The 11416-nt window shown below is 43.7% G+C and overlaps 1 protein-coding gene across 10 annotated transcripts in view; it reads right to left on the minus strand.

Moving 5' to 3' along the window:
- Ccdc141 (coiled-coil domain containing 141) overlaps window positions 1–9293 on the minus strand; it is a 163868-nt gene extending 154575 nt beyond the window's left edge. For 3 of the 10 annotated variants that reach the window (XR_001783148.2, XR_003953673.1, XM_017319133.2), the window contains exons 1-2: window positions 5909–6225; window positions 4035–4157 (exon numbers count right to left, since the gene is read on the minus strand). Coding sequence is in view for 8 of the 10 variants with exons in the window: in XM_017319133.2 (XP_017174622.1) it covers window positions 4035–4157; window positions 5909–6010 (225 nt within the window). In the remaining 2 variants the exon portion in view is untranslated. Of the gene's footprint in view, window positions 1–4034; window positions 4158–5908; window positions 6226–6331; window positions 6355–6503; window positions 6527–6658; window positions 6743–9012 lie in introns of those variants that run through there. The other 7 variants (XM_006499911.4, XM_006499914.4, XM_006499913.4 and 4 more) reach the window with 7 other exon arrangements.
- Between the last annotated feature and the right edge of the window lie 2123 nt (window positions 9294–11416).

Raw genomic sequence — 11416 nt, forward strand, 5'->3', positions numbered from 1 at the left:
ATATAACTTTTGAAAAAATACACAGCTGATATTTGTATACTCTGAATGTATTCAGTGCTACTGAATTGTACTCATATAAGTGGTTAAGATGGTAAACTTTATATTGTTTATAGTTTGGTGCAATAAAACACTTTTAAATGCATTCTGAGCAAATTCTATAGCTTAATTGCAGTAATTCACACTATCCCTTGTTCAAGGCAAATTTTAATATGAGGATTTTGGCTTTACTATTCAGATGCTATATTCACAGCATGTCTAGTTTCTAGATCAGCAATCAGAAATAGGATAAATATTAGCCAACTGGGCCAGAGATCTCATCTGAAGCAGGAAAACACTAGACTGCTGAGAGTCAAATAAGAGGTAAAGTGGGTGGTGGTTTGTAATCTCTCCGAAGTGTCCAACACCCTTAACAAGGAGCTGATGCCCAAGAGTCACTTGAAACCATAGCATTCCTTTGGACACTTAGATGCTGAGGATAGCAGCATCCTAAGCAACATCCCAAAGGACCCTCCACCCCTTCATTTCTGCCGTCGACCACTCTGAGTCTACATGGGGGAACAAAGTCAATAGTAGCCCAGGCAGGTCTTTACCTCTTTTCCTTCCTGGATGTCTTCTTTCTCATTGGAAATAATTCAGTGCAGTGTAGGAATCTCGAAGCCCTGGGACTTAAACCTTTTCCACTTGATTGTTTCCTTCACTGGAAACTGGGGAGTGTTTTCCTCTGGATACTCCAGAGAGATGCTTAAGTACATAGCTGAAGGCAAAATAAAATCCCTCAGGGCAAAGACATCCGAAGCATTAAAAACCCTATGGAAAATCATGTGTTCCCAACATTATCCTCTTATTCTTCCCTGTGAGGGTTTGAGATAATTTTTAATGGAAGGCACAAAATAGCTTTTCTAGTAAATGTTCACATTAGTCTGATATATTCATCATTAGCATAATTATTATGCCATTTTCCTTCTTAAAGGCAGCACACACTTCCATACAGCATTACATTTGTCTTCCCAGTTCTTCTTTTTGGAAGTGTAAAGGTAACTGTTATTACCCTAATTTTTCAAATATATACCCTCACTGGAGAGAGTGAGTGTTACGATCGACCAGAAAGGGCTTCCCTCTTGACTCCTACAGCCTCCCAGAACCCCTCCCAGAATCCTTTTCTCTGTAATTGGAACATACTGCCAGGTCCTATACACTGGGAAAGGACTAGAATGACGCCAAATATTAAATATGATTGGCTTCTTGAACTACTAACTTCCTTTTCCTTTGAAAACCTCATATTACAATTAGCTTGATACCAACAATTTTCTGCCACAGGTTAAGTGCTGATGGCCCTGCTGGCATAATAAGTAGTCAATTAGTTGGGATCCATTTGAGAGACTCAATTCCCATTATTTTTAAGTTGGCAAATCTGAAATAGAATCCAAACTCCTTGACAATTTCCCTTCTCTCTTTTTAAAAAACATTAAACAAAAATTTAAATAGCAGTGTAGTTTGAAAGATGGGCCTGATAATTAAACAACTCAGGGGGCTGAGATGGCTAGGTTCCTAGCAAACAGATGGGAAAGGGACAGTATGAGAGATGGCTATTCAGAGCCTATGACTAGAACCATAGGTAAAGCCAAAATGGGTTTTCATCTGAGAGCTTACATTTTAGACCCATTTGCAGTGAGATCGAAATGACTCCAGATTTCATGGCACATAGTGATAAAAATCCAACAGATACACGTCTCTGATCTCCTCTCTCCTTATGCAGATAAAAAGCCTAACGCTCAGAAGACTTAGGTAGCTCATCCACAGCCTGGAGTCTGGCCCAAAAGAACCAGATATTTAGAATCTAGAGCCCCCAAATGCCCCGAAAGGCAGACAGAACCTGTTAAATGAAACCCCTATTTCCAGCTGAGATCCAGGGTGCTTTCAGCTATCAAGTAAGAGCATTGGTACATCTAAGGAAGTATGTCTTATAGTGTTTTCTCAAGATATGAGACATGAAAAGCCATAGACCCCAGAGGCCCAATCTGCTACGAGCCACCATTGATGATTCATCAGTGAACTGGAAAGTACCAGGCAGCATGGCTTAGTGGGAACTGAGAAAGGAATGTAGCTTTAGGTCCAGACTACCTCCCACGAATGTTGGCAGGTGCATAGAAAGGAGATGGGGACCCATGGACTGTGGGAAGCAAACCTTAGGAATGAACGGGGAACGGTACTGGGTTTCTGTGATTCATAGAACAGTAGGTTCAAGAATGTATTGAAGCTTTTTTGTAACAGGAAGACTTTGAATTATTTGTCAAGTTACGTTAGTTTATGACACGACTAAAGCCACACAAAGGTCTTTTGATTCCTGGCCCAGTGTTCTTTCACATTATAATGGTGTTTTGTTTTGGTGTTATTTCTTGTCAATACACGCAAGACTTCGTGATGACCAGGGCCTGCTCCCTGGAATGACAGCTCAGATCAGACACAAGAGTAAGGAGTTGTCACACAAGGGAGTAAGTATCAGGTTCTAGAAGCTGTCTTCGATATTGGTTCATCTATCATCCTCCCAGTCAGTTTTACCCAATTAATTACTTTCCCCACAGTCTATAAACTGGATGCAGTTTAGACCTGACTTTGAGTTAGAAATCAACCATGTGTTTCAGCCTAGAAACACAGAGAAGCCAGTACTATTTAAGTCTAACATCTCAGAGCATCCTGACCATTTTAGGACTCTGCATCTTCATCAAGCCTCTTTGATCTTAACAAAGATGTGTACTTGCTTGCATGTGCAGCTCACGACACAGAGAACTAGCTGCATCCTTCTGCCCTGCTCAGGGGAAGGCAACATGGGATTTCACACTCCACCTGTCATTGTCTTTGAAAGGTTAAGGACATTTCTTTCAGCTGTGTTCTCTAAGTGAATCCCACAGACCATGAACCAAATGCTGGCATCTGAAATCTCATGGTACAGAAAGCCATTCTCTCTCTCTCTCTCTCTCTCTCTCTCTCTCTCCACTCCCCCCCCCATGGCTCCCTGTAGAGGTCACTGTGTGAATTAAGTGATACCCCACATTCATGGCCTGCACTCACCCATGTGTCCTGTACGCTAGTACCCAAAGCAGACAGATATTAAAGACAGAATGAAATGCACTATGACAGCTTTTAGAACAAGGGTCTGCACATTTTTACCTTGCTCGGAATCTCACAAATGATGTAGCTGGCTTTGTTTCTTACGCGGCATCCCAAATCAGTGTTAACTTTACATTCTTAAGTAACTACAATTTGTTGGGTCTAATTTTACTAATAATGTCATCTGGTTTCAATAACTCTTAATACTAAGCATAAAATCAGATATTTTAAAAAATGATTTGTCTACATTATGCTTATCAGAAGGTTGCTTTAGCAACAGAAAAGGTAGAGCTGATGTTGTGTGTTAATGCATGGAATGACAAGGTAGTGGAGTTTGTTTCCACCGGGATGGCCAGTGGAGAGGTTCTCCTACTGAAAAGACGGTGAAATATTGTGCCTCAGTATTTTCTATTGCATGTAGGACAACTTTAAAAATGCAACTTGTTTTGTATTTTATTGGGCATGCATGCGTGTCCGTGTGTCTGCCTGCCTTTGTGTGTGTTCTTGTGGAGGCCAGAAAACAACTTGGGTAACATCCTGAAGGGTACAGCCACATCGTTTGAGATGGCATCTCTCACTGGTAGGTAGCTCACCAATTAGGCTGGGCCAGCCTGTCAGCAGACTTCAGGGAACCTCCCATTTCCTGTGCTACTGTGCCTGGCCTGCCTGCCTGTTTCCCATGGACTCTAGGGATCCAACCCAGGTGGTCATGTTCGAAAGGCAAGGACCAACTGAGCTGTTTGTCCCGTCCTTGATATTTCTTTCCTAGGCTGATGCTTGCGCGTGACAGCAGTGGTTTTTCCATTCGCTAACAGCACTGAATTAAAATGGCCAAAGCAAGTCAGAGCAGCGGGACCAGAGGAAGGAGAGAACCGGTCTCACCTTACTTTGGAGTGTTGACTTTGCTTCGACTCAGAGGCTCTTACCTTAAGCTTGGCCAGAAGCAGCTCATGATCGTGAAGGAGTTTTTTGGTTTCATCTTGACTGCTCCCAATTTCGAGGAGATTGGGCTGCGATTCAGCCAGTTGGAGTCGTACCCATTTGCCACACTAAAAACAAAATGTGAAGTGAACTTTTATTCTCTCTCCCCCTTCTCCTTTTCCCACCTTGTAATTTTAATTTCCAGTTACACTATGAACACTTTCTCCTTCCACGGGGATGGTCTGCCGTGTTGAAATGCAACAGGTCTGATGCAAACCTGTGCCGGGTCCTTCTTTTATCCCTAGAACACGTTTTCTCATGGAGAGCAGGTTTGAATTCTTTAAACTCCCAAATGACAAATGTGTGCTGTGTGTGCGTTAGATGGTGATCAGTTCTTCACCATCACCGGAAGAATTCACACAAAACATCTCTAGACAGAGAGGGACACTTCACAGAGGTAGAGCGGGGTGGAACTTCACTATGGACCAGACCTGGGCTTTCCCTGCCCATCAATACAAACTTTGCTCTCTGAAGAGGCTGAAGTGCCTTTTCTTTGGAGATGGCAGTGGGGAAGGGAGCTGGAGAGGGGACCGTGAGTGGTTTTTCTGAGAAACAGAATCCAGCTTAAAAGACTTTTCTATATTGTTGTTAAAGTTTGTATGTTCGTTGTACCTCTGACTATCTCATAGGTTGTTGTTTAAGTATTGTGACTCCGTCTACTCTATGAATGTTTTAAGTTTGAGAAAAAGTAATGTTTACTAAAAAACAAAAAAGTCCTAGATTTGCTTCTCTTCCATCCCTGCTGGAATCTACATGTTGCCCAAAGCGTCTTTAAATCGTGTGCAAGTGACCTGATTGCACTGGGGAAGCCATGGTCCTTGTCATTCCCACTCACACCTCTGCTGAGGACAGGATGGGGAGTGGAGCTGAAGTCCTATTTGTTGTGCAGAAGTCTCCCAGTACTGAGAACCCCCCACCCCCACCCCCACCCAGCTAAGGCCTTGAGCAGGACCCTGCATTCCATGCCTCTTCAGAGAATTGCTTTGCTCAATGTCAAGCTCGGCTTTTCTCCTACACAGCTTCATGCTACTATACAATTTTGCAGCATGTAAATCCAATAGGCCTTGTAGCCAGGTATTTGTTTGTTTGTCGTTTTGTTTTACCAGGTTTGCTTTCATTAAACCTGAATTATTTGGGTGGCATAGTGTCTAAAGAGCAAGCTTATAGTCCAGAGGATCTTTCATGATGATTTCAGTCAGAGGAAAAAAAAAAAATCATGGGAGCCTCGTACAACCCAAAATAATGTGTGGCCATCTTTGCACAATTAGACATAAAACAATTAGACATAAAACACACAGTTAAGGCCCGAGTCACTGCACTTTCCTTTTCTCAAGAGGGAGAGGCAGTTTAATAAGTAGTCTGTGGCAGTCTCCATCCCCCTACAGTGGGAGAAGTATTTAGCGTTGCCTTTACCAGTGAAAACCGGTTCTGGGAGGCTTCTGGTGCATCCAGTTCTCTCAAGCTCAGGACAGTGCCCCACTCTGACCTGCCTCCCCATTCTCCATCACAGCCACTCAGAAATCTCAGGCACTGTCCTGGCCACCCAACTCTCCTGGAATTCCTCAACCTTCATCACATGCGCCTCGCCTGTAAGGACCAAACTGAAAGTACACAGTAAAGTTTGTTGGAAGGCGCTCTAGAGGCGTTTTACCCTGAAAAGCAGCTGCCAACTTGTTGGAACTTAGCAGTCCTCTGTCACGGATTTAAGTGGCGAAGATCACTTGTTATTTGTCATCTGCTCTGCATTATCCTCCCGTGCTCTCAGCCATTCCGCCAAGAGCCCCCCAGCCACACAGAGGAAAGCAAGCTGTGAGTTTACCTTGACAACGGCGATCACGATCTTGGAGTCCCCAGCGTGCACGGCTACAGAGCTGACAGTGGTGGTGGAAGCACCCACATGGGGACTTTCTTTGCAGGACATGGCACTTTAGAAGCAGGGCTTAAACCCCGAGCAGCCTTGGTAGTGATGCTGTCTGCTGGTCATGTCAGAAGGCTTCCACGAGGCTACCGGGACTCTTTCAGGGAACGCGCCTCTGTTCACACTGATTGCCCGGCCAAAAGGAAAGAACAGGAAGTTAAAAATAGACAGCCCCATTGAGCTTATCGAGAGGGAGGGGGAAAGGGGAGAGAGAGTTACACTCGCGGGGGGGGGGGGGGGGGGAGGGAGGGAGATGGAGAGAGAGACACAGAGACAGAGCACCACCCCCCTAGTATGGTAACAGAAAGTGCCAGTTATTTGAACCATTATCTGAAACTCGAGGGACAGCTTTGAGCTCTTTGCCTATCAGCTGATGTCTGATAGCTAATGGAAAAAAAAAAAACAAAAAAAAACTACATCCTGACAACCCAAATTAGTTTTGCCATCGAAACTAAACAGTTGTAGCTATGGACTTTGCAACCAGAAAGTCACTGACCTGGATATCAGTCTTTTCAAGTCTTCTTCGTGCAAAGAAAACTACTAAAAATGACTCTCTCTCTCTCTCTCTCTCTCTCTCTCTCTCTCTCTGTCTCTCTCTGTCTCTCTTTCTGGTATTTATTTGAGGAGTTAAGTATTTTTAAAACAACTCACCCAGGATTTATCAAGAACTACACATCTTCCTGGGATTTCTCTGTGACTGTTTTCTGAACAGTATTTTCCAATTCAGCCAGCAAACAGCTGTGAGAAAGCTCAGCACTTCCATGCTTCTTGTTAACTCTAAGAAATGTGTTTTCTTTGTAGTGAACATTTTGTTTCTTTTTTGTTTGTTTTTGGCTCTGCTTTGTTTAGCCTCCTAGACTGTTCTGGCTCCCCCCGCCCCCCACCTCTCTTTCTTTGTAAATCCCCATTTCTACCTGGAGAAAAAAAAATTTTCAACTAGCTTCAAATCAGAGTGAGGCTCACAGATTAATCCTATTGCTAGAAGCTCTGCCTCTGTCAGAAGTTGTCTGTGGTATTAAGCAGCAGCTGTTGGAGCCCTGTCAAAGAACAGCTGAAAATAACACCACTGAAGTTTAGGTCAGAGGTCAGAGGCAAACACATCAGAGACACTAACTCCAAATCTGATGAAACCACTGGAGAGCCCTGGGATGAAAGATAAACCCGAGGACGGAGCCATAAACGGAGCCAAAGGAACCCACTCCCTGTGTAGCCCCCCTTAGCTCTGAGTAAAAGCACGTTAGACCCTGGGCCGACAAGGCGGGGGCTGCGTAAGCAGTGCCACTGATTTCTTATGCTAAGGCTTATGAAAACATTGTTGAGTTGAAATGTGGGCGAATGCGTGCACACGCACACGTACGTGGGTGTCAGCAATTGCTCTTCTTTCCCTGGCTGCTCTGCATACTGTACACCCTTGGACCGGCGCTTCTGCTTTTCAGCATCTGCCTGCCTCTCTGATGAGATGGGAAACACACCAAGATCCCTGCTCCTAGATTGAACAGACTTCACCTAACACCGCGACGGCAGCAGCCGGAGTGAGCTAGCTCTGGTCAGCAGGCGCCAAGATCCTGGACAGTGTAGAACCTGTTCTGAGTGGTTTCAGTTTGGGGCGGGGCGGAGGAGTTCTCGGAGAAATAACCACTTCTGGACATTAAAGATAGTTTCTTCCACTGAGCCAGTATGTAACCGGGCTGGGTAAACCAAAGCAATTCAACTACAACCAGCTTTCAGCCCTAATGAGAGAGATTCAGAATGCCCATGGCTTAAACTAAATGCACAGCAGGTATTGCTTAAGTCCTTATCCATCTTGCCAACCAGAACGGCAAACATCAACCTGCATACAAACAGCACATTTTCACCCTAAGCTAACCCCGGGCTGCACGGCTCACAAGTTGCATAAAGGCCCTCACGAGTAGAAAGGAATTTGGGGCAGCAAGCTGCAAAGAGCGCAGGCTAAATCAGCTGCTCCATTCACAAAGCTTCACTTAGGATGGAAGACTGTGTGCAAAGGTTTGGAGGACAGCGAGGGACTTCTGGAAATGGCGGTCAGTTAGACAGAAAGGAGGGAGAGATGGCGAAAAGGAGAGCACGGGGCTGGAAGGCTAGTTAAACCCAAGGCTTAAGGGCAAGGTGAATCAGAAGTAGGACTTTGTTAAAAGATTAATCCAGCCGGTCAGCAACATATTTTGTGTGTGGATGACCTTTCTCTTAATTAGATGGAGCAGATCCAGGGTGCTGAATGAAAAAAAGGAAAAAAAAAAAAAAGGGTTCTCTACTTTGGTGGACACGAACATTAAGGCAAACAGCATGCATCCGTTAAAGTGGATTCTTTCTAATTATTACTCAGATTCCTGCCTGATCTTAAGACTTGAAAAAGACTTAAATAATTATATTTTGCCTTTTTTTCTTTTTTGGACTCTACCTCCCAGTAATTTAGTAATCTACAGAAACCATGTGACTCAGATCACAGCATCAATATCTATTTTCTAGACTCGTCCTCTAAAGCAGTTCTTCTCAACCTTCCTAATGCTGTGACCCCCTAATACCGTTGTTTATGTTGTGGTGACCCACAACCATAAAATTATTTTCATTGCAACTTCATAACTGGAGTTTTGCTACTGTTATGAATCATAAGGTAAATATCTGTGTTCTCCTATCGTTTTAGGTGACCCCTGTGAAAGGGTCATTTGACCCCCAAAGGGGCCATAACCCACAGGTTGAGAACCACCGATCTAGAATAATGCTTAGTTACATAGCTTGTCATGAATTCCACCATATATTTAGGGAATACTTAGTAAGAAATACATTGGAGCTAAAGAAATTGCTACACGCTGCTCAGGTTGATTTTATTCATATTAAAGTGTTTGTAAAAAGCCTCCGAGTTACAGTTTATTTATACTCCCTATCAACACCAGAAAGAGAGAAAAAGAAGCCAAGACGAAGAGAGAACCTTGCAGGCATTCTCCTGCCTTTGAAGTTTATAGGCGATCTGACAGAAGTTCCTCTACCTTCTCTGTTCATCCCGCTGGGAAATGGCTGGTTTTATGTAAGCTGGATCTCAGTGAAATATCCTCTATGGGGAGTCGTAAGCTGTGGCTGAACTTGGCAGAGTGTCAAATAGCAGGTTCTTAGAGAGAGAGAGAGAGAGAGAGAGAGAGCATTGGTGTTTGAAGACCTGTGCAGATCTTTTCATCTCTATCTATGGACAGGCAGTCCGAACGCTGTTTCTTTCTTACACTGTCTACACCAAGAATAAGCTCCTTTTCCCTTCATAAACAGTTCCAGGTGTTTGTATAATTAATATTGTTTTCTTTCTAATTTACAAAGACAAGTTACATAGATCCAAATATAAATAACCCAGAATAAGTTTATTATGATAGTTTTATATTTGCCGTCTCCTCATCTCATCAGGAGTTTATTCCGCCTTACATGTGCTCATGTGTGTCTTTGTTCATCCTGGAGGACTAAATATGAGTCTGCTAGACATTAAGCACAAAGCAAAAACAGGACAAGGTCAATTTACGATGGTTTGCCCTCTGGGGCGGGGTGGGGAGGAGACATAACCAATTGGATAGCCAAACATACAAACAGAATAGGTGATAGGTGGATGGACAGATAGATGGTAGACAGACAGACAGCACCATCGTGCATTGAGAACTAAAAAGGAGCACACAGACAGGGCTAGGGAGGAGTGAACAGGGGAAGAAGGCACTGTTTTAGGCGCATCAGAAGAAGTCTAATAGGTAAGATTTGAGTAGAGGCTTGGATTAAGTAGAAAGAACAAGGCATTTTGAATTTTAGCAAAAGAAGAGCCCAGGCAGCCGGGGCATGTCTTTATTCTTGAAAAGCATCCAATAGCTTGGGAGCTAAGTGAGGCCAGAGAAGGAGACAGAGATAGAACTGAGAGGCTTCTGGCTGGTTCCCACAGGGCCTCTTGAGTAAGTGCCACTAGGTCCTGGCTTGCTCAGATGACCCTGGTTTACACCTGTTCTGCCATAATTACTCTTAAGGCTCCTACCATGATCAAAAGACTCCATTTGGATGATAAATTATGTGCTAAACCTACTGGTAAGGCAATAGTGATGTTTCTGGATTCATTCTGAGATGGAAAAGTACTGGGCTCGCATCCAAAGAACAGCACCCTTTGACTTAATGTTGCTATAGAAACTCTTTGAGGGAAAGAGACTGTCAAAGTCAGGCACAAAAGAGAGAAGTCGGATGACCACCACACCACCTGGTACACAAAAGGCCACATAGAGCCAGGCTGTGACGCCTCTTTTTGAACGCCTAAGTCATGCTGAAGAAGAATGACGCGTCTGAAAGATAAAGGCTCCTACCTGCAGTTTTATTCCCTCTGTGAATTGAACTCATAGTTTTCCTTACAACTAAGCATGTTGAATGACATATTTTAGTCCTTAGTTTCCCTATGAGACCTGGGAGAATACTTACAGACAAGCAACTTTTCTATCCAATGCCTTTCTCACCTATAACTGGTAAGAAAAGCAAAAGAAAACTCGGCAAGGTAAATGAATACATAAGTTGGCCAAGAGATCCAGGCAGGAGAGGATTCCTTTTAATCCGAGGGTGAAATGCAGCCTGTGTGTCCCCACTGTCACACATATATGCATGCACAGTTCTTCTTGCAAAGTCTCCGAAGCACGGACATAATGGAGAATGAGTTCAAACATTAGCAAAGTTAAAGTGAATAAGGGAGAAAGGAATCTTGGCGATTTGGACAAATTCCTCTCTGGGTGAGAATCTCATGGAGATTTCAAGCCTGGGGTGGAGAGTATTGAAGATCATCAAAAAGCTTTTCCTGAACAAACTTTCATTTGAAATCTTAAGCTACATCACTTTCTACCTGTCCCAATCTACATACTCAGCATCCAACATAGCTGAAGTCCCTCTTATCTCTCTTCCTATGAGGAAACGTGTGGAACATCCACCTCCAGAACACAGCAATTAAACACATACAGACAGACTGACAGACAGACAGACAGGCAGACATATATGAGATCTGGTGAGCTTGATTTCGGAAAATTGCATTTCATTTGTTTTCCTTTACTGCTGCTAAACTCCAATTGAGGCTGAGCCTTTCCGTCTCAGAGTCATCCCCAGGGAGGTCCCAAGGGCTGCAGTCATTCTGGGGGAAGCCAGGGGGGGGGGCACGTTTAGCCAGCTGACACTTTCTGTACCTTTTGCCGGGAAGACTGATGACCTAACACAAAGCTCCGTGGCATAAAACTCGGATGCCCCAAATGGTGCTGCCATTGCCCATGGAGTCCAAGCAGGAAATAAGAGGTTAAAAGAAAAGAGCTTTAAAATATGGATTTTACTAAGAAATATTAAGACACAATTAAGGAGACTGATGTATCTATAGACTATTAAACATGGTGAGTGGTTTTAGGAAAG

This window comes from Mus musculus, chromosome 2 (genome assembly GCF_000001635.26).
Source record: "Mus musculus strain C57BL/6J chromosome 2, GRCm38.p6 C57BL/6J".
Classification (NCBI taxonomy): Eukaryota; Metazoa; Chordata; class Mammalia; order Rodentia; family Muridae; genus Mus; species Mus musculus.